General features: G+C 38.7%; 1 protein-coding gene across 22 annotated transcripts in view; it reads right to left on the bottom strand.

Moving 5' to 3' along the window:
* The window catches only part of LTBP1 (latent transforming growth factor beta binding protein 1), a 205,960-nt gene that overhangs the window by 95,729 nt on the left and 85,817 nt on the right, over positions 1 to 24,414 (bottom strand). For 18 of the 22 annotated variants that reach the window (XM_065058017.1, XM_065058007.1, XM_065058009.1 and 15 more), the window contains 2 exons: positions 12,422 to 12,646; positions 5,836 to 6,113 (listed from right to left, as the gene is read on the bottom strand). In XM_065058017.1, the coding sequence (XP_064914089.1) occupies positions 5,836 to 6,113; positions 12,422 to 12,646 (503 nt within the window). The remainder of the gene's footprint in view (positions 1 to 5,835; positions 6,114 to 12,421; positions 12,647 to 24,414) is intronic. The other 4 variants (XM_065058014.1, XM_065058029.1, XM_065058023.1 and 1 more) reach the window with 1 other exon arrangement.

Below are 24,414 nucleotides of genomic sequence, written 5' to 3'. Positions count from 1 at the left end.
ATAATGTTGACAATTTCTGACCTTTTCCAGCTGCCACCTATCACTTGGCTTATTCTGTAATGTATTAAGTCTGACAGCAGAGAGGATGTTGCTGAAACCAAAACAAACGTTTTGGTTTCCCGTAAAAGCATTACTGAAATACAGTATTAAAGAAATTATTTCCAGAATTTATCCCACTAAAGATGCTGATCAACTAACACCTGTTTATCAGACATACTTGTTATTTATCAGAACTAAGCAGCATTTGAAACAGATTTGAATGCATACATGAGTGTTTTGATCACAGAGAAATGGATGGCCCCTATAATTTTCAATAAATTCCTTACTAGTGTTTACCATCAATGTTATTGAGCTTAATTTATTTTAAAACCTTCTATCAAAATATGCTTTAATTGTCTGCTATAGGGGGTATTTTTTTAAATACGATTTTCTAAAGTTTTATTATAATAAAACAAATTTCACTTCACAATACCAGAACAACTCTAATTCTGGCATCCTTCTCAACAGAGCTGTAACAAGTACTGAACTTTTCTGCAACACCTCTAGAAGTACTTTGCAAAGAAAGCACAAAGTATCAATCAGCAAACTGACGAGCGAGGAGTGGAACATATTCCCCAAACACTGCAACGTAGAACTGACCTGAATTTCAAACACCTCAACAAAAATAGGGGGATCAGAAGACAATATTTCTGAAGTTCTTTCAGCGATCATTTCAGAGAGCAGTCCAACTCCTCTCAGCAGTTACACCAGCACAGCTGAGGGACAGCCAGGAGGAACGAACAAGCATAGGCAGACGTGACTTCTCAGCCAGCTTCTCTTCTGGACATTTTGGCTACGTTGCCTTCAGCCAGGTAAGCAGCTTCAGTATCTGCCTCTCTTTAGAAGAACAAGTCTTTTTTTAAAATTGTGATTTTAAACTATAGACGCCAAGATCACCAGAAGTCTCCTTCGGTAAAACTGATACTGAAAAAATATCTGCTGAAGACAACAGCATTACTTGTGAATCTAGTCAGAAAGGGCCCATTTCAGACAAATCTGGAAATCCTAGCTTCTCCAATTTCTTGCTGCTTTCGCAAAAAAATGCCTCCTCCTTTACAGCTAAACAAAAAAGAGACCAAATTTTGAGGAAAAAGGCTTTTTTAGCCAAAATACAGAAATGCAGTAACCATAGGAAAACACATGAATATATTTAGTAGACATTTCAAAGTGATCTTAGAGACAAAGAAGCAGTGCTTAATTCTCTTTATACAACTTCTGACAGATAGTAAGCATCTACTTTATTTTCTTGATTTAAAAGCAAAGTAATCATATTCAAAATTAACAAGACTTGAGATGACTGACACAATTTTTACTAGGTGCACCACTGACACTGTAGAAGTATTTTGGGAAATAAGATATTCTGTGTCATAATAAAGTAATTTTTATTAGAATTAAAACGAAAAGCAGCTGAAGAGGAGGAATTACAGAAGAAAAACATAATCTTGCTTATTTCCTTGCTTTTTAAATAGGACTTAGAGAATCAGTGTCTAAGATAACAGACTCCTTGGATCTCAGAAACACACGAGCACAGGGCTGTAAAAGACCTTGCAGGACACCACATCCAGCCTCCAGCTTTTGAAGCCACTGTAACACACAGTGCTTTCCACAAATCTGTCGTTCTCCTTACAGCGGAAGCAGTATGACAAAAATTCCACTTATCTGTTTCTCAACTTTAAGACTCTATTTTCTCAACATCACCTTCTATATAACAAGGTGGAAGTTTAGGTAAAGGTTTGTTTCCTGTATTTTTATGACAAAAATAAGTTTCTGGTCTGCAGCTTAACTGTTAGTTTATGATACACCCTTCAAAAATCTTTTTGGCACAAGGAAAGCATTTGATGAACCACAACTTTTGTATGTGAGAGATCATAGCAGGCTATCATGTAACATGGTAAGCTATCCTGGAGCAATCATCGCTAACATCTCCCAGAGGAGAAATAATTGCTAAGTGTTCCACTCAGAGAAATGAGAGGCAGCCAGGAAAAGGGATCTGACTCAAAGAGAAAAGAGAACCATCCAGAACACTATTTGCTTTCTATATTTTTTAAAACTGAAATATTAACACTACTTTTATAGTTGCTCTTTCCACTTTATTTACCAATGCTGAGGACACTTCAGAAAACAGTCACAACTGAGCAATGCATACATAAATATGTATGTGTATTTATGAAAACACGTCTTTATTCACCTATTCTAATTAAGGTAAGAAACTTCATTCATCTAGCCTCTCTATCTCCCTGTCCTTCTGAGCTTGAAGCCTGACATCTTTTCACGTGTCTTTTACTGCTCCTCTCTCATGCTTGCTGCCTTTGTTTATAGTCACTTATGATACTACAGACCACTAAGCAAATAGGGGGTCTAGAAGAATTTCTGTGGTGTTAATTAGGAGTGATGGGAGGCCTGAGAATATGACCAGATTCTTTAACTATCTGTACCATAATGCCCTCCAAGCTTAGGTTCAGGGTGGCTTCAGTTTCTAACTTTAACAGCATGCACTCTGTTGGAAATACACTGTAGAAAATATGCCCTGGCTGTCCTGGGATTTGAGTATAGAAAATATCCCACTGTTTCTGCAGGACTACTGCTTTTGCATGAGACACATTAAAGGAATTTAACTAAGGTGGGGTGATGAAGAATGTGTTGGGGGATGAAAAATATCCCACAGAAGGTTGTGAAAAAAAACAAAGCATTAAAATCAGAGGATTTGTAATTGAAAGACCAGCTGAAGTTCAGGGAAGAAGACTGAGAGAAAAAGAGAGGCAGAGAAACACAGAATGCTAGAGGTTACACACACACAAAACCACAGCAGAGACTTTGACACTGTTTTTATCCTGTGCTGTTATCCTGGACCAAAAGCAAGTTCAGCAAAGTCTTTATTAACTTGGTTGATTTGCCTACAAGAGGCCACACACATATCCTTCCATCAATCTGCTCTATAGACAGTAAAGTCACCTCTGATCCTACGATATTGAATAAAACATTTCTGAAGCCAAACATTCAATCCTCCCTGCAAAAAAGAAATATATAAAGACTAATGATTGTTGAAAGAAGTAAGGATACCAAAATTATCCAACATAAACTCAAGGAAGGACTTGCAATGCATTGCTAATAGGGAAAGCTGAGTTTAGAAACTCATCTGTACAAATAAAGAGAACCCTCATATTTAGCAAAGCAAATATCAAAGAAACAGAAAACCAAATTATTTTAGAATAGAACTATTTAAGAGAAAACAAAAAATTACATGTCTTTCCCACCTCTAGTTATATTTAACATCCAAATAAATAACGTACATTGCCTGACCACAGGAAAAATATATTTAACATTTCAGGTTCAAATTTGAAAGGTGAATGAGTCACTTAAATCTGTATTTATGGCAAAGTCTTCAATTAATGTTCTACATAATGCCACCTTACAACTCCAATTCTAATTAAACCACTAAATTAAACAACAAAAGGCCTCTGAAATCCTTACTATGCTCTTCTCTAAGACTGACAGTGAAAGTATCAATGAGATTTGTAAAAACTAAGAATATGCAGTATTCTAAACTAGGAGGCACTACCCTTTCTTGAGAGCACTACAAAGACACATTTTTCCAGGGGAATACTGGAAAAAATATTATAAAATTTGGAGAATGAGCATTTAGTAGGACTTCAGGTCAGGCATGAGGGCAATGCAAGCATGTTTCCCTTTTTCTCCCCCTTCAAAAGGAGCACCTTACTATCTTCTGGTAAGCTTTAAACCACTGTAATGTGAGGGTCACGCATAGCACACTGCAAGTTTTGGATATGTCATTCAAAACACCTCACTCCTGCATACAGCAGAAAGAACAGACAGGAAATTTATCCAGCATAACAGGTAAAAGATAAAAGATCCAGCACCCACTGCCAAGTCTAAGGTTGAGAAAGGAATTTTGTCTTCCCCTATATGTGAGTGCAAATAGTATTTCATTTTGTCATATAAAATCCATGCACTTTCATTTGAACATGTGCTTCAATATTTGCCAATGAACAAATTCAAGGTTTTACTATTCCTGAAACAATAAGCATGAAGAGCTCATCAGTATAAATTAAGACTGTAATCACAAATCAAGCATTCAACAGCTAGTGAATGCTAGCGTTCAATGTTCCTTATGTAAACTTAACTCTAGTCTTCTAGAAACATTTTGGGGGCATGATGAAATTTAAATTTACTTCTTCCATAGCATTTTTCAGAATTAATTATTTTAAAACACCCTCAACATGATAGTCTAGCATCAGCTTAGGGACCTTTAACTCCACAGCAATGACTTCTGAAATACACTTAGAGGAATGCTACAACACTCCGCACAAGCTAGTCACTGAAAGGAGAAGAGAAAAATATTTTACAGGAAAAAGCGAGTTCTTTGGAGCTGGCAGGGAGCAACTGAGACTAAGGAACTGTGATTTCAGTTTGAGGTTCCAGAAGGTAACTCAAATCATTACCTTGGGATCTGCCACCTACATTACCCTCACCCTGCTTCTCATTCCATCCTGCTTCTGCTCCTTATCTGTCCCCTACCACTGATCCTCCCCGAAGCTCACTGATTGGGAGCCATGAGAAGGTGAGAAAGTTCCCTTGCTGTCAGTTCTAACACTGAGCATCACAGCATTCACTGACAGCTAGAAGAAGCACTTGTAAAGGACATTTTGCTCCACTCTGCCATTTCAGGGATGATGGGTGTTGACCCTTTGAGCGGAGAGCAGACCATGCTCTCTTCAGATGAAATCTTTGGAGAATTTTGCTGTCAACAAATATCTGTGGAATATATTTGCAAAAAAAAACCAAAACATAGATATGCTTGAAAACTGCCTAAATTTGGGTGCATGTTACTGGAAGGACCAAAATCAGAGTGAACTTTATGATAAATTTAAGTTTCCACTTCAAAGCATACAGACGATGCAAATCTTCAACGAAACAGTCATTTTTTTTTTTTTTTTTAGCCCAAGGAAAAACAGCATATTACTTCTCTAACATCATTCCTCAAAAGAAGGGAGTGATTTTTCCAAAACCTCTCAAAAAATTCAGCCTGAGGCATGCATTGAACATAAAAATACTCAGCCTGAAAATTTACATTTTGGCAAGGTGATAAGCAATAAATAACAGGTTCTTCCTAATTTTTTTACAGTGTGTTCACATATGCTTTTTTCCTCTCTCTGTATATTTACATACATATACAAATATGCAAAAACGATAATGCTGTGTAACCTATTAGAGTGCTGAAAGAAGATATGCCATTTTGAACAGTCATATGTAAAAATCTGGTATGATCATATTCTTTTAAACTGAACTAAGGTTTTAATGCTCTAGCAAACACTCAATTGGCTTTCATAATTTCACTACCCCATGCAATAGTCACATCTCAACAGATTCAAAACACTTGCCTACAATACAGTAAAAAATATGAAAACTGCAACTCCTTGCAAAACACTGGCTGTTGAGATGCATACGCGAAAAGACTTAAAGCAATGGACAGTACAAGCTGTGGAAGATGGTGTAACCTTAGTTGTTCAACTAGGAAATCGAACTAGGATTTAGAGTAATGTGTTTTTACTTTGAGACATAGCTTATAAATGGAGAAGTTATGGCTAGAATAACCAAAATCAGAATGTCAGGAATTCAAGCCTGCATAAAATAAAGACATTAGCTTGAAGGAGCTTTTCTTTTGGAAAAGAATGTCAAATGTGTTCTTTTCCAGCAACTGGGGAAATTTTTTTTTCATTCTTTTATAATATTGTTTTAAAGCTACCTGTCTCAAAAGCCTTAGCAAACATTTCTTACCTGGGTCCCAATAGTCTCCTGGAAGCAGCGCCCAAGCTGAGTTTTAACTGAAACAGGAAACATATGAGGAATGGGTTGTTGATTTGTGTAAGTAGTATGTCCTTTCTGAGTCTTCTGATACGGAAGACCTTGGTAAGACACCTGTGGATGTCCTGGCTGAGGTACTTTTGCTTTTTGTCCTGTTGATGTGCTGTCAATTCTTGAAACTTGATGGATCTGAACTGAGGCTTCAGGGGGATGTTTCACATGGATATTCACTATGTTAGGAGGGAACTTCACTAAAATAATTGAAGGAAAAAACACATAAGAAAAATTGGTAAAAAAAAAAAAAAAGTTTAAAAAGCTATCTTAGGCACCTCTATGGCATTTATTTTTCGTTCACTGGAAGTTTTACAGAGTGCCTTGAAGTGACTGAAATATAAATGAAGCCCAAATCCAAGGGTTAGAGGGAAGCCTGAAAGAAAGCATAGAGTCCCATTAACAAGAAAATTAAGACGCTTCACACAGGAAAGAATGACATTATAGGATTGTAAAGACTGCTACATAAACATGAATGTCCACATTGGTTGGTGTAACATTAATACTTGTGGTCATACTGTGTAATAAGAATCCCATTCAAAGTTCCAGAACTCAGACTCCACTGGGTTATTTTTGGATACATAGTAAGCTTTATTTTCTTTTTCAGATCCATCATCTTTCTCTGGAACACAGAAAAAGCTTCAGATTTCATCCCTTCACCTTTATATACCTGCCAAGTCCCGAGATTGCCCCTGCAACTGTTGCCAGCATCCCAACCATCTAAAACAACCACTCCCTTCTCTGAACTTTGAATTCAGGATTTGGCAGGTAAAGAGGGAGGAAATGTTTTTCAGATACTTCCGTTTTTAAATACAGTTGTAGTTTTTAAGTCTGGGTCTATAGATTGAGACCCTCCAGCCAACATAATGTGCACGGAACTGTTTATGAGCCTCAAGTCTCTTTTCACTGAAATACAAGATGCCCTTTAAAGATGTAATTCAAATTATCATGGGGAGGGAGGGATGGGACAGGGAGAAGAGGTGTGTGAAAACTTTTACAGTTTGTAAGTTGTATAACAAAGTTAGCATTTACTGTGGCTGGCTTGGTCTCCCTCATCAGCAACTACTGCACAAGCTCCTCGAGGTCAGCCAATCCATTAGATGTAACACCCTTCCAAATAAGTATCATTTGACATATTTTCTTTATAATGTGTACTGGATTGTTGAGTCTTCTGAATTGTCTCCTTGCCTCCAGGAGGCCAGACTGTTCTTTGGAACTTCATTAGGCCTTTTCAGTTCGTATTTACAAATTTCAACCTCACCGCTCCATTTCTCAGGAAGCAAATTTCATTTCTTTCAGCCACTTTAAAATTCTATTATTTTGTAGAAATTACTTTTAGTTTTTCACATTATTTTCATTTTCCTAGGCATAATTTTAGTATTAATTGGTTTCACATAAGAATTCCTTAAAAAAACCCCAAACTTATTTTTATTCAGTCCTGCATAGCTTCACTTATAAAAATCTTCAACATATTCCAGACAGAAACATCAGGAATAAGGTGGCTCTTCAGATCTTGCATGCAGCAGAAAACCACCTTCAAGGAAAATTTATGCTACATGAGCTCTTCTACAGGTAAACCCACATGGAAAAGGTCAGTGTTAAAAGAACCACCAGTAAGACCCTTCTTATAGAACCATAGAATGTTAGGGATTGGAAGAGACCTCAAAAGATCATCTAGTCCAATCCCCCTGTAGGAGCAAGAAGGCCTAGGTGAGGTCGCACAGGAACGTGTCCAGGTGGGTTTTGAATCTCTCCAGAGTAGGAGACTCCACAACCCCCCTGGGCAGCCTGTTCCAGTGCTCTGTTACCCTCACTGAGAAGACATTTCTTCTCAAGTTTAAGTGGAACCTCTTATGTTCCAGTTAAAACCCATTACCCCTTGTCCTACCATTGTTTGTCACTGAGAAGAGCCTGGCTTCATCCTCATGACACTCACCCTTTGTATATTTGTAAACATTAATAAGGTAACCCCTCAGTCTCCTCCAAACTAAAGAGATCCAGCTCCCTCAACCTTTCCTCATAAGGGAGATGCTCCACTCCCTTAATCATCTTTGTTGCTCTGCACTGGATTCTGTCCTCAGTTCAGGAAGGACAGGGAACTGCTGGAGCCCAGAACTGGACACAATATTCCAGATGTGGTCTCACCAGGGCAGAGTAGAAAGGAAGGAGAATCTCTCTCGACCTACTGACCACCCCCCTTCTAATACACCCCAGGATGCCATTGGCCTTCCTGGCCACAAGGGCACAGTGCTGGCTCATGGTCATCCTGCTGTCCACCAGGATCCCCAAGGTCCCTTTCCCCTACACTGCTCTCTAATGGATCATTCCCCAACTTATACTGGAACCTGGGTTTGTTCCTGCCCAGATGCAAGACTCTACATTTGCCCTTGTTATATTTCATTAAATTTTTCCCCGCCCAGCTCTCCAGCCTGTCCAGGTCCCGCTGGATGGCAGCACAGCCTTCTGGCGTGTCAGCCACTCCTCCTAGCTTGGTGTCATCAGCAAACTTGCTGATAGTACGCTGTAGTCCTTCATCCAAGTCATTGATGAATATATTGAACGGTACTGGCCCCAGCACTGACCCTTAAGGCACTCTACTAGATACAGGCCTCCAACTGGACTCTGCCCCATTGACCACGACTCTCTGGCTTCTTTCGTTCAGCCAGTTCGCAGTCCACCTCACTACTCGATCGTCCAGACCACACTTCCTCAGTTTAGCTATGAGAATGCTGTGGGAGACTCTGTCAAATGCTTTACTGAAGTCAAGGTAGACCACATCCACTGTCCTGCCATCATCTATCCACCTCGTTATATCTTCATAAAAGGCTATGAGGTTGGTCAAGCACGACTTCCCCTTGGTAAAGCCATGTTGACTGCCCCTAATGACCCTCTTATCCTTGATATGCCTTGAGATGGCACCAAGGATAAGTCATTCCATTACTTTCCCAAGGATAGAGGTGAGGCTGACTGGTCTACAATTACCCGGGTCTTCCTTCTTGCCCCTTTTTGAAGACTGGGGTGACATTTGCTTTCCTCCAGTCCTCAGGCACCTCTCCCATCTCCCAAGACTTGGCAAAGATGATGGAGAGTGGTCCAGCAACGACGTCAGCCAGCTCCCTCAGCACCCATGGGTGCATCCCATCTGGACCCATGGATTTGTGGATGTTCAGATTGCCTAATTGTTCCTTAACCCAGTCCTCATCAACCAAGGCAAATTCTTGCATTGTCCTGACTTCCTCTGGGGCCTCAGGGGTACAGGGCTCCTCAGGACAGCTTCCGGCAGAGTAGACAGAGACAAAGAAGGCATTCAGTAACTCTGCCTTCTCTGTATCTTCTGTCACCAGGGCACCCACCTCATTCATCAGTGGGCCTACGTTGCCTCTGGTGTTAGTTTTATCTGCCACGTATTTGAAAAAGCTCTTTCTGTTGTTCTTGACCCCTCGTGCCAGCTTTAATTCTAAGGAGGCCTTAGCTTTCCTAATTGCCTCCCTACATCCCCTGACAACAGCCTTATATTCTTCCCAAGTGGCCAGCCCCTCCTTCCATGATCTATAAACTCTCCTCTTCCACCTGAGCTTACCCAGCAGCTCCCTGTTTAACCACACAGGTCTCCTGGCTCCCTTCCTTGACTTCCGACATGTCGGGATGCTCTGATCTTGTGCCCAGTAGAAACAGTCCCTGAATGCTAACCAACTATCTTGGGCCCCTTTACCTTCAAGCAGCCTTGCCCATGGGATTTTCCCCAGCAATTGCCTGAAACGGCCAAAGTTAGCCCTGCTGAAGTCCAGGGTTGCAATTCTGCTTGCTACTCTGTTCCTGCCGCACAAGATCCTGAACTCCACCATTTCATGGTCACCGCAACCAAGGCAGCCCTCAACCTTTATTGCTTCAACCAGACCCTCCTTGTTAGTGAGGATGATGTCCAGCAGTGCACCTCTCCTAGTCGGCTCCTCCACCATCTGCATGAGGAAGTTATCTTCAATGCGCTGGAGGAACCTCCTCGACTGCGGCTGGCTGGCTGAGTAGTCCTTCCAGCAAACACCAGGGAAGTTAAAATCCCCCACAACAACCAGGGCCTGTGATTGTGAGGCTGCTCTCAGCTGTCTGTAGAACAGCTTCCTGACGTTGATCTGGTGGCCTGTAATAGACACCCACAACAGTGTCTCCCCTGCCAGCCTGCCCCTTAATTCTCACCCATACACTCTCAACTTGCTCCTCATCTGTGCCCGGACAGTACTCAATACATTGTAGTTGCTCTCTCACATAAAGGGCAACTCCACCACCTCGCCTGGCTGTCCTGTCTTTCCTGAAGAGGACACAGCCATCCATGACCATGTTCCAGTCATGTGTGCTGTCCCACCATGTCTACGTAATTGCCACCAGATCATAATCTCCTGACCGAACACAGGTTTCTAGCTCCTTCTGCTTGTTCCCCATGCTGCGTGTATTGATGTACAAGCATTTCAGGGAGTGAGCTGAGCATACTGATTCCACCCTAGGGGGACGGGAGGCCTCCCAGTCCCCATCAATTCTAGAATGCTGCCCCACAGATGCAAGCCCACCTAGAATCTCATCCCCCTTCAAGTCTAGTTTAAAGCTCTCCAAATGAGTCCTGCTAATTCCTGACCCAGCATCCTTTTGCCTCTGCGGGATAAACCATTCCCACGCATCACTGTGTGGACTGGTGTCCTATAAATCCAGCCATTATCTTAGGCTGTTAGACTGGTTTTGCAGGGAAAGACAAGACAGCACAGTCTGGCTGTGAAAATAAAAACACTCACCCCAACTTACTATCACATATTTTTATGTATGAAGAGGGATCCCTTCAACTAGTTTCTCCAGCTGATAAATCTAAAGAATATATTAGCCTTCAAAAGAAATCACTGAATTGCTCTGCTTTAATTTATCAGTGCACCTAGAGTTGTTCAGATGACAAAAAGATCAAATTTAGGCTGGTTCCTCTCATGTACTATTACCAGTGCAATCCTCTCCAGGTCTTGGATCGCTGCCTAGATGTACTGATTAATTTTTTATTTCTGCCAGCCATTTCAGGACGAACTGTTTCTTTTTTCCTTGAAATAAATTTAACACTCCTCTCTCCACAATCCAACATGCTCATTTGGGCGTGCAAAGACAAGAAAAGGCATTGTGACTGCTGATGGTTCTGATGAGGACTTGAGGGTTGGAAAAAAAGATATTCAACACATCAGACTTTTCAACAGTGAGAAACCTATTGTGTGTTTTAAGACAGCAACTCTAAATCTGAAAAACAACAATCTTTAAAAAAATGTTTATGGTCCACCATATTATCTAAAATAATTTGATCTAGAATTACATAGTGACAGAAATAAATTTCTGCTCTGCTAAACATTTAGTTAATTACCTTCTCTTATTTGCTCACTCCTCCCCCACCCCCTTCCTCTTTAAGATCAGGAGTGTTCTGGGGAGCTTTAGGGACTGATACTCCAACTTGCCAGTAGAAACTATTTCCCAATGGACTGTGTAGAAGTCACTATGGAACAAATCCATTGAAAAGATGGGGCTGATACTTAAAAGCATTTATAAAATATTGTGTTTCCAGAAGGATACTGTCAGCACTTCCTTCACAGCTGTGTCCCTGTCTGAAATCAGAATTACTACATCAGATTATATTTATCACAAACATAAATAGTTTGTGCGCTTTTAGCTAAGTTATGCAGACACTAGTTGCCAACAACTGAGCCTCCTCACATCTTTCCCCCAGATTGTTTTTATTCAGAGGTAGCAGTTTTGGAGATGTAATTGTAAAATTTCCTTCAACAAGAACAAAACAAAACAACAACAACAAAATCAACCTGGCAACTAAAACAAACAAAATTCACAACCTGGAGCTGTCTGAGCTTTCTTTGGGCAAAATTTTATTAACATCACAGCTTTTCTTGCTCTTGGTCCTCTGCCTTCTTCACATTGTTATATGACCTGGAAAGAATGTTCTATTCATCTGAATCATTTTATGACTTATCTTCACCACGAAATTAACTTATAGGACTCTACAAAATGATACAAAAAAGATAAACATGGATTGTGGCTTTAGTTTTACATTAGATATACATTCTGTTATGTTGAAAAGCATCGTCTCTTCCTTTCACTTGTAACAATGGAATCACCTGCAACTTTCTATCTGGGTACACTGCAATTTACAGACTCTGTTCAGCCACAATCATCCTCTTTTTCAACATATCTACACTTCTGGAAGAAGCCACCTGCATTACCCTTTGCCTCTGCAATCTGCATTAAATTCCCCCATAAAGTGAAATAAATTTATTTATAAACTCTTAATAGCACTGTTATTTCTTATAATATCAGTCATTGAGCAAAATACTTTCCATTCATTCTGGTAAGCTCATGATTCAAGTTGTGGTGTCAAGATTCAAACTATGTAGACAGATCACCATTGTTACAGGTTGGATACCAAAAATTAATAAAATCAACTCCAAATGAAAAAATATCTATCAAGAAAAAAAGTTACCTTTTACACCTTGCTGTCCAGACATCGTCAGTGGTAAAGTATGAGTAGAGTGGATAATTTGTGATCCTACAGCCTTGTTCACCTGTTGTGGCTGATGGTATAGTTTTGGAGTATTGGCAGTCTGCACAGGGATCTGGCAAAGTTTACCAGTGTAATTAGGAGGGCACTGGCATTTATCTCTAGAACTGCACTGGCCTCCATTCATGCATGGAAGGTGGCAAATAACTGAAATGAAAACAGAAAGAAAAAACTTTATTAATGACTCTGGCTCTGGTATTATCTGACCACACATCACACACAAGTTGTAGAGGAAAGGAATAGGACTGGGGCCTTTTGTTCTTCCAGGACCTGAGGAACGACTGTCCATCTGACACGCGCTTTTGAGTGCCTTGTGGTAGAACCACTTCTCTTCCCCTCTTTGTGACCTCTGCCTGGTTTGCACCTTCCCCCCATGACAAACACAGCAAGCACATTCTTCCCTCAGAAATCCCAGCTATTTTATTTCATCATTCTATTAAGCAAGATGCTAAATTAATATGGTGCCTAGCTGCACCTCTTATTTAGTCAGCCTCCCACCTACACTTTCCTGGAAGACCAGGCAAAAACCTCACTGGAGAGTAGACAGCACTGGGGAGAAATTTTCCATTTTCACTGTAAGCATTAGCTGTTCTCTGGAAAAACAGGTCTTACTGAGTATCTGGACTTTTGCTTAACGTTTATCTTTCAGATAAAATAAGCCACCCACTCATGAAGATCATAAAAATATAGGGGAATTCTACTCAAATTATTTCAGAGACAAATGCCAAAGTATTAAAATATTTTAGCTTGAATATAAAGACAAGTGTAATTCCTTCTGTGCCAGCTAGTACTTGCATATATACAGCAATGGAAGTTATCAGATGAAATATGAAAAATGTCAATATTAAATGAAAAATATTTCTTAACTCAAAGATACAAACAGTAATAGGCATGGTTCAGCACTTTCTAAAAATATGATGTGAGACTTTACAATCAACCATAGTCTGGCTAAATTGTCAACATTTTCAAGAACTAACATGTAAAAACAACAGGAAAAATACTGTAAGCTTTGATTTAAGACAAAGGCTTTTTTTTCAGAAATCAGAATTTTTTTGAGAAATAGCATATAGAATCCATTTTTCAGCTTTAAGATAAGATTCTGACTGTAAAAATAAATAAATATAAATCTAGACTTCACAGTAATTATGGCATTTTGCCAAATTGGTATTGCTTGGTTTATACTGAATTACAATAAAAATGAGAAACTGTAGATAATGCAAGGTTACCAGGAACCTAGTGCTTATTATTCCAAGTGGTGTAGTCTCTGGACAACTGCAGCCTAGTGTATTATTAATAATACCATAAAACATTAGTATTGGAAAGGAACTTCTGTCTTGTGTGTCTCAAGAAGACAAAGTGGGACTTTCAGCAGCTCAAGGAGTTCCAACCCAGCTGAGTAATTCACTTGGCCCAGAATAAATGCTCAAGAAATGGTGCAATTCACCCAACCCATCACAGTGCACCCTCGCGTTGCATTGACAGGGTCTGGAACGGCAATGCATGATCACCAGATAGATCCACGCACAAACGTAAACAGCCAGAACTGGCTTTCTACTCTCTTCTGCAAATGTATATTTAATATTTTTCTCATCTTATCGCATATTTTCGCTTAATATAAACTGACTGAAAGTACTTCAAGCTGTAGTGCTGTGCTAAAAGGTCTACTTGGCTTCAGAAGGCTATCCACACCATTGCAGGCCTCACTTTTTGGGCACCAACGCTGTTGAGACTCCACCTGAGTGCCTAAAAGATGCCTTTACAGAATGGGTGTTATTTCAGGGCAAAATGAAGGATTTTTGACCCCAGCAGTAACTAAAGCATGACAGCTACCTCTGTCTCTCCGGTACCATTTCTCCCTGAGCAGCCACAAGTGAGCAGATTTACTGTAATGGTGACAACATACAAAGAATTCTAGGTACTTGTAAAGATCTGCCTGAGCAAGGTTGAAAGCTATGGTGGTTTTCCTGCAAAAGTAACACCGCACAATGAATTAGTGTAAAGTAGCATTAAGGGGACAGCAGTTTGGTGTTTGAAAGAAGTACAGTGAAACAAAGGCAACAGAAAGTCTCACTGATCAATTCCTTGAGTAGAAGAAGCCTGTCTCACAGATTTTCTTCCTGTCCCCTCCATACTCAAGGTGACAAGGCAACATGCAAAATCCAGCTTTTAAACAATATCAATATACTCAGTATTTCCACCAGAATACATTAATTTCTTCTGAGCTCCTGTTCCCATAAAGCAGTCAGGGTCTGGAAGGCCATGTCACCAGGTACCTCTGCATTATAGGGCGCTTTTCAGGCTCTCCTCTCCTGCAACAGCCCACTGGGTAATGAATGGGCATATGAAAAGCTTTGCTTTCAAGCAAACAAAAATTTGGGATAAAAATACTAGGAAGGAAGATACCAATGGAAAAGAGTTCATTCATGACAGAAAATAAAAAATTCCAAGCTGCTCATGCTATCATGTGGTATGAATCACTCAGGCAACTGATTTATATACAGATATATTGATTTACATCTCTTAAAGGTCTGGCCTAGTGTATGAGGAAGGAACGTTAAATAAGAATACATTAAACCTATTTAGAAGATATAAAATTCTGTAACAAAAAAAATATTCTGAAATATGCAATTTTGAGTTACACTCAGTCATGTAAAAAAAAAGAAAATAGGATGTGATCGCCAGTCTAAAACGAAAATTTAGTAATTTCAAATGGTAAATATTACAAGAAATTAAAAACAAAAAAAAAGAGGATGAAACACAGTGAAATAAAATACCTGGTAATACTTGATAATAGGTATAACAAACACACATACACACTAATTGTGATGTTTCCTAAAGCAGTTTATCGCCAGGAGAAAGGGCTACATTTGATTATGATACTGATGCTGGAAATCACAGGCACACAACTTCACCAGAGCTGGAATTACACACAGACCATTTGAGAAAAATGAGCTGAAGGGGGTGTAGGTTTATGGCATCCAAAAAGGCAGAGGAAGGAAACACTACTTTTCCTCACCAAGGCTCTGGGAATCTTAGGTTAACAAAGACCAAAGAGCCCTGGGGAAAGGTTCACTTAAGATAGGAACAGGATATAAAGCCAGAGTATGTTTGAACAGCTCAGCTTCTGATGGAAGTTTTTTGTTTTGTTTTGTCATTGAGGTTAAAGAACTTAAACAGAATGGCTGAACACTGCCAGAGGCATAGGGGACATTCCTGAGAAAAAACAGACCCACGCACTGAGACCATTAGAAGATGCTGGGTTTGCATGTATGTTCACAATTGGCATTCAGACAGACAGCAAACTGGAGCTTGATTCTCACTGGGCTGTTGCCATTGCTTCTGAAAAAAGAAAAAAAAAGGGAAATAAAAATATCTATTACAATGTGCAAACGTCTAGCTGCTCAGAGCTGATAAAAATGGGAAGCTAGATCTACATGAGATAACAAGAAATTTCAATTCACACATGGCTATCTTACAAACAAAATAAAGAAAGTATTAATGGGCCTAAGAAAGGCAACAAATTCTTCACTCAGATCTGTTGTAAGCCAAGTCTCTTATATGTCTCTTAAGGATCAGCCAACATAAAACTGAACAAATTTAATGATTTCTTAATATAAATTAACATCCATCCTTCAGAAATATAAAGACAAGTTTAAGGAATTACAAACATTAAAGTATTCTTGGGCAATTAATTAGTAATAACAAGCTTTGATTTCTCTGGCACCCAAAGGCCTTAATTGTCCCCAGCCTGGCACAGCTTGTTGCATATCACTGTTCCAAGTGAGCCAAGCAGAGAAGGTGCATCAAGATGTCCCCACAGGGAGTCTCTGAAAGGCTGGATGCACAGAAGAAGGACAACATTTGCAGCATGAATCCTGATAAAGCTTCCATAGCTATGGCTTGGAAACACAAGAAAAGGGCATGAAATCATCAACAAAGCAGCTACGAAACCACTGGTATACAGTTTGTCCATGTTAATTACATCATCTATTTTGTTTTCAAGATACTCAAACAACCTCGAACAGCTCCACATAAACTAATTTAATCAAGTCCAAATGTTTTAATTTAATCAAAATAACATGTAACAAAACAAATTCCAAGCACCTAAATCCTCATAATCCTTAAAAAACAGCCCACGCTTAACCCAAACAAGCCCTTCGGACTGATGGAAACTCCCTTCCTGTAACTAGTGTTGAAGAAAACGAAGATGGGTTTTGAGATGTTCCTCATCTAACTCTCAAAATTCCTTTTCTTTTACATCTCAGGAAACATGCCAGTTTCTTTTCTCCCTTTCCCTCATCACTCTGCCTTTTCTGCTTACATGCTACCAACTATTCAATTGTAAGCACTTTTCAATTATATTACCTAGCTCTCCAAGGAAAACCTTAAACTGCTCATTAGATTACAGTATTTCCACTGGATGCATCATGAATCAGCACATTAATTTTGTCTCTGAGTACTACGCAGTTATCCAGCATTACTGCATGCCACAGTTGTTTGGTCATCTTTCCTCCATGCTGTTACTAAACATGCAGAAGGCACAGGGACCAGCATGCAGTTCTAACAAACACAATTCTTCTCTAAGAAGAAGAAATGAATGTTCACTGAGAGGAAACACAGCCACATCCAACACCTCTGTAACAGAGTGTCTTTTAACATCATACATTTTAGGCAAAAGTTGAGACCTGGAAGTGCTATACATAGATCCGCACAATTGCTCCAAACTTATTTCTACTTTTAAATTGCAAAAACTCTAACAGTAACATACAAAAGGCACAGAGGCATGAGTTACAGTAATGATGCTATTCTTCAGTTTAGACTCTTCCCTATTCTTCTATTATTTTTATAAATCCTACACGTCATTCTCGGTGTTTCTAACTATTTAATCATAGATGGTTTTCTCTTCAGATTCCTGGTCAAAATTCAGACTTTTTATGTAAACAAATTGCAAGTTAAGTGACCTATTTATTTGTTTTAAAGTAAGATTAAGATAATATTGATATTAAAAACTTGTGCTTTGGGAAGCAGATAGAGCAAAGAAGCTTCAAGTGCCCTTGATTTAATAGTATAACACCTCTACATTTAGCTCTGAATCTATCCTAATGTTTGTATTTTGACAGCTTTTAGGAGAAATGTTCTATTGCAACAACCAACCACAATTTTTTAAAAGTAAATCTGATGGCAAGACCTCCAGCAGCAGATAAAAAAATTGCTCTTTTCTGCTCACCACTGGCACCAAGAAAATGATGACCGGCTCATGTGAAGGACCTGGTTACCACCCACAAACCCCTTATTCCGTACCACTACTGTTCACTGATCCAGACAATGAGGACAGCACCAGATTTGGTTGGAGACAAAAGCAATCCTGCAGCAATGGCTCCTCTCTGCTACTGCCAAGAGTGCAGGCAGGGCCTGTGACAAATGGCAGTATGGTGTGTGGGGTGAGCCTCCCCATAACAGCACTCTTCAATGAATTCTCTACTACTCAAGAAACAGGGAAAAATGTTTTGAGGATATCCTTTGGCTTCCTTTGTTGAATGTAATCTTGTATATAAACAACAGCTTAAGCATAAAGCAAGAACTCAGGTAGACTAACACCCTGTAATATGCATAGTAACATGCAATTATACTTTGAAACAGTTTGTAAAAGTGAGAGTGTTGCTGGAAAATCAGTGCGGGAAAGGTGGGTAGAACTGCAGTGTATACTTTCTCATTTGGGTACACTAAAAAAATACAAAGTAAAAAATAAAATGAGAGAACTGTCATACAGAAATCTCTCTAATAAACAGTTTCATTTGCTTTATTACTAGTTTAAGTAGTTTTAAATTATCTTGCACAAATATAGATTCCCCCCAAATGGCATAAATTTAAACCTGCAACTGTTTTACAACAAATAATTGCAAATTAATTAGAATGACAGACAGTAAAACAGTATAGGTAAGGAACATACTTCAAAGAACATCTTGACTTCAAAGTACATTTTCTTATTAGTGGAGGCTGTTTTTATCCAACTTGATGAATACTATTTATGAGTAGGAACATCAAAATCTAGTTTGTTTATATACTCCCAGGATTTTGTTTCTCCTTATTCTGTGCTTCTATAGTTACAACTTTCAGCAACACAATATATTGAAAGCTGTTATGCACATTCCTTTGCAAAGGAACTCCCAAGTCTTAATCTCATGAAAAAACACAGTAGTCACCTCAGTGGTTGCATTAAGATTCACATATATATAGTGAAAAAGAAACGAAACAATTTAAAATGTTCAGAAGTGGAAAAAGAGCTACTTTATGCCATTCAAGGTGACATGCTCCATTATGCCAGACTTCTGACATAAAGCGATACAGAAGAACTATATCAAATGTGGTCTCTTACACTGTCACCTTCACAGTGCTTATGACATGTAATTATTATAACAAGATTCTTATCAAACAAGTTTTTACTCTGACTGTTGTAACATATTAATAGATACTATGTCTGAATGTGATACTGAAGGCACTTCATATGTTTCCTCTGGAAAGAAATAAGATCTGCAACACTGCAGGGAAAATTTCCAAACAGGAACCTCGCTCAAACCTAATGGTACGATAAGAAAAAACATGCAGCTACTAAACTGGGTTCTCGGCTATTGCGAATTAACATGGTTACTGACTTCATTAGGATTTGTCTTATATTTTTAAAGTGTTATTGCCAAGGAATCTTTAACAAAATAATGCACCCCTACTCGGGAATGGGATAAGTACTGCTGTTTATCCAGACAAGGAAATCAAATTATTGCCAAAATAAACCAGAGTTATTCCTGTCTGGATCATACATGTTGTGGGGGGTTTTTTCTTGTTTGGTTTTGTTTTGGTTTTGTGGGGGTTTGTTTGTTTGGTTTGATTTGTTGGGGGAGGAGGGGAAACTCAAAGAAAATCAAGAGCCACAAAGAAGAATCCTGAAACAAATTTAACATTTCTTAAATACAAACAATCTTTTCTGCATATAAGTGTTGTTTTCTGTAGGTAAAATTATTTTATTACATTAGCACTGTTAAAATTCTTTTTTTTAAAAACACCCCTACAACACTAGGGATAAACGCAGAATGATGACATTTCTTGAGAACTATATACAATCATTACTAATATCTCCGCCTCCCACAAAACAATATTAATATTAATCTGGATTGCAGGGGTCATTTTGTTGGTTTGTGGTTGAGTGCACATGACATTTCAAAACTGTTAACATTAAAGATCTAAGGAAATACCTGAGTCCAATGATGAACTCAACTAATAGGGAATTCTTGAGCAAGAGAATGAATCGCATTCAAATAACAACAGCTTTTGCTCTAACCCAACTGCAACTACATCTGACTGTCAAGATGATGAAAGCAGCAGGTTGCCTCTAAAAATGCCAGTGTAAGGAGATCTGTCTCCGCACCTCATACAGATGTACTTCTTACAGATGCCTTTTATATAAAACTTCTTTATCCAGAAACTACATGAGTCCTTGAATGCATTTTTTTTTCTTCCCGCAAAGAACATCCTAAACGTTATGAGAACATGGAGCTTTTTAAAAATGGACTGCTTTAGGGAGAGGATAAACTGTCCTAGAAATGCATCCCTCATTGTATCATATTATGACAGAACAGACAAAATATTCATATTTCAGTGTGAGGAATCCAAGCAGAACAATAACGGGGAAAAGGAGTTTTAGCCTCCATACCCCGCTGGTGGTATAACACAGTATTTGTTTGCCAATTTCAAGAACACTTGTAAAAACGGTTTGCCTGCGCCCTTTCTGAGATGGACTAAATGTCACCAGAAGACTACTTAGACATGTCTTAGACTGTGAAACTGATATATATTTTGAAATCTAGTTTTTGTTGATCTAACAAGGACCTACAGTTTTGAAGAGGAGAAAAGAACATTGTATCCTTCTCACAAAGTATAACATTTCATCCTTTCAGCCCCTTTATTAAGATCACGATCTTAAATGTAACAGCTTTCATACCAGATGGTACCTACATCTACTTTGAAACCACCTCCATCCAGTATTTCTAGCTACTAACAATCCAGAAAAATCAATCAGCTATTTCTGTATGATGCATGTAAGCTGGACTGTTTCCACACACAAAGCAAACAGTTATTGAATCCTTTTGCTTTTATTTTATCAGCATTAATAATTTTATAAATGTATCTGTCATATGTTCTTTCCCATACCATTACTGAGCTGGGTCTCATGTAATATTAAATGTCTACCCTGGAATATTTTTCTGTAAATTCTTTAGCTATCCTTACCAACTTTCTACATCAAATAAAATTTATCACTATTTTCCCCCTTCCACTTGTCATCATTGATCCCCCGGGTCCCACGCATCATTACAAAATCAGGTTGGTGTCTTCCTTTTTCCTTGCTGAATCATGTCTGGACACTTCCAAAAGTAACTCCAACAATTTCATGCTTTTCCATATCTTTTTTCCTCCTAATCAAGTCTACTTCTGATTTTAACTTGTAAAAGAATCCTTACTGAACAAAATTCATACACAAAAATTAGAGAAAAATGCAGGTAGCTTTGAGGATTGCAATCAAAGCACTGTTCTTCAAAGCTGAGAATCAGTGAACAGAAGGGCAAGTAGTACTATTCACTAAAGCCATCTGGACAGACCTGACTTTATACTTTAAAATATGCCGCCAAGAATCCTGGGGAATCGTTCTTATTCTCGAAGGATTCTTCCTCTCAAAAGGAAAAAAAATCCAAATCCCAAACAGCCTTCTCTTTCTGTCACTCTCCCTACTCCATGAAATGCCAGAGTGCACTTAATAAAAAAAAAAAAAGACATTGCACTAAGGAAGCTCAAGAGCTGTCATCATGCCTATGGCTATTTGACAATCTATCAATTCAGTTATTTTTAAGTTGCTGCACATTTGCATATGTGAAGAAATACCTTACAGTTATACTATGTGTCTGTTGTAGCTGTAACCATTTTCTGGCTTCAGACATATCATTTTACAAAGTCTTTCTACACTTTTTCATAGACAAATACGCATTTTCTTTGCACTACACACATTGACAACATAGTTCCAAAACCAGGAAATACAGAGGGTGTTTTTTGTTTGGTTGCTAGGTTTTGGGGGGGTTTTTTGTTTATTTGTGGTTGTTTTTTTTTTTTAATTCTATTACAGATCTAGAATAATACATTTAAAATAACCAGAAAGGAAACACTAAAACTGCAAGTCCTGCTAGAATGCAGTCTAGCTATTCCCTTAATGTTTTCACTGTTCTCACAATTTTGGAAGACATATCTTTTAAAATGAAACTGTACTTCACTAGTTCTTCTCAAACCCTCCTCTATGTACCACTATCAGCACGAAGCTTTAATGAATTGTGTAATACCTTAAAGCCTAATTGAAGGAATGTCTGTGACGCTACTCAATGCAGCACTACATGGTAAATTACCAAGGAAGGCAAGTAGAAAAGAGCATCATAAAATAAGATCACCCATATCTTCAGGCATTTTACATTTTGTATCTCCCAACAGCAAGCTTTCCATTAAAAATTCATTCTCTAAGTCAACATTAAGTACAGGCTCAGTTTCTGGGATTATCATTATCTTCACAATTAATTGAGCTTTCTGTGAGCTGCTGAAAGGCTGTCTAGTGATTAGCATCACTAATGGTACTGTGAACTGACTGTAAATCAGTTGCAGTAAGTGTAACAAATTAGGTGTACACTAGAAAAGAACTGTTTACTTATGAAAAGGGGGGAGGGATTGCTGTCTTCACTGGGGACAGAAAGCTGTGAGCTCTCATCCAAGGAAAAACAGAGTCAAGTAGGTTTTGCCTTAGTTCTCTGGGTCTGTAATAGAGTGAGTTGAACAAATTTCTGAATCTCCACTGCCTGTAATCTAAGTATCAACATGCACACCATACATAGATGCTGACATATAAGCAGTCTCCGACTACATGCCTGTCCCACTCTGTTTTTCATTACAAAAGCATATCAATAATGAGGCATCTGCCATTCTTTAATAGAGGCTACATTGTCAACTATGGAGATCCTGATACTGAAAAGTGGGAAGCAGGTTCAGATCGTAAAGGACAAGGCTGCAATAGATAATAGAGAAATATACATCTGTCGAGAGAGCATAATGATCAGCAAGAAATCCAGAATGAACATGCACAAGATAATTTGACCGTACTACTTGTATGTCTTCCTCAGTTTTAAATACAGTACTTCACCACACCTCAGGAAGAAAATTTGGATGTTGACGACTTGAAGACACAAAGTCAACCAGGTGACATCTGATATGCCCCCAGGTGTTTCACCCGTCCCTCAATGTGGGTCGAAAGGGCAATGGGAGTCTCAAAGGACCTGAACCACACCCTTCCAAACTCATGTGATAAGCCAGCTATCCTCAGAAATGTCAATTGCAACTAAAGGTCTGTGTGTAGGTGACTGAAATGAGCATCATCTAACCAACAGCTGTCATGGAACTACCACATTGTTACAGTGTGGAAAGAATGGGATGGCTGAAAAACAGTATTAGAATATTCAAATGCTATCAGAAAAATAAAAGGCATGAATAGCCTAAAGCTGTTGTGACTCAACATAAAAATAGTATAGCAAAAACTACGGTAGTTGAGAAATTTCGGCTCAATAACGGACATGATTCTCACACTGGCTCTTCACTAAATCTGCTTCTTATATTCATAGTATCTGAGACTATTCAGACACTATTTTTAGAGGCAAGGGGATAGACAGAGTGTTAAGAGATGACTCACTCCCACCTTCATCATATTTGGTGAATCTTCTGATTTTATTAGAGGTGTTCCTAATATATTGATTGTAACACAAGAGTTAGGTCTGCAATTAGTATACTAAGGAAAAAAAACCAAACACCACTAGTTGCTGTTTATCAGGAATTAATGCATTACAAATGGCCCCTCTCAGACCTTTGATAATGATACTAATACATAGAGAAAAGCTACTCCAGGCATTTCTTCAGACTTGTACAATGTGCTGATATTAATTTTCCTCTTTGTGCAAGACATATGCAACTGAAATAAAGTCTCTAGGGAAGGCTGGGTCTGCAAGTGTAGCAACTTAGAAACAGTTCTTTAAGAAGATAATTCTTAAAAAAATTCCTGCAGAATACAAACCAGATTTCAAAATAAGATGTTGTATAAAGACTTTATACGTATCATTTTAAGCAGTCCTGAATAATTTATTGCCACTGTCAAAGTGGTAACACTGAAATCAAGGTGGCCAGCATCTGATGAAAACTACCCTTCCTGTGTTCCCAGTGCTTTTAAGACTCCTACTCCTCTGTATAGCATGCATGTGCCTGAGGAAGCACAATACTAACATGTATTAGTTAGTGCTGTGATGTATCTGTTTTCAACAGACGGAACAGGAATTCAACAGGACAGATAACAATGAACAAGCATCTTTATTGCTACAGAATCCTTCCCAGCTGTATTCTTCCCTTCTAGTGTCAGCTGAGCAGCATTACCCACATTTAAGAACTACAAAAGTAACAAGTGACTTGACCACAATGACACTAAGCTGTTATTCACGCACTGTTACAAACCAATGAAGCCACTAGACAGTTCCTCTGCTCTGACACCATTCTTCTATTAGGCTGTTTCCGAAAAACATGCTGGATTCTTCCATCAAGTAAAAAAGTAATAATACCCAGTAATACTGGGCAGAGAAAAGAGCTGCTCTTAGACATTAAACTACTTGGTTAACATCATACGAAGTGGCAAAATGTCCTAAGAAACATTTAAGTGATTGGTCACAGCTGTGTTATGCAAAGGCTCTAAAGACCACAGAAACAGCAAAGCTGACACTGGCCAGGGACATCAGCATCCTCACCATTTCTGCCAACGGAATAATAGATACTTAAGCTCAGCTTCATCCCATTTAACC

Source organism: Columba livia, chromosome 3 (genome assembly GCF_036013475.1).
Source record: "Columba livia isolate bColLiv1 breed racing homer chromosome 3, bColLiv1.pat.W.v2, whole genome shotgun sequence".
In the NCBI taxonomy this organism is placed as follows: domain Eukaryota; kingdom Metazoa; phylum Chordata; class Aves; order Columbiformes; family Columbidae; genus Columba; species Columba livia.
This window is presented reverse-complemented; position numbering and strand designations above follow the sequence as displayed.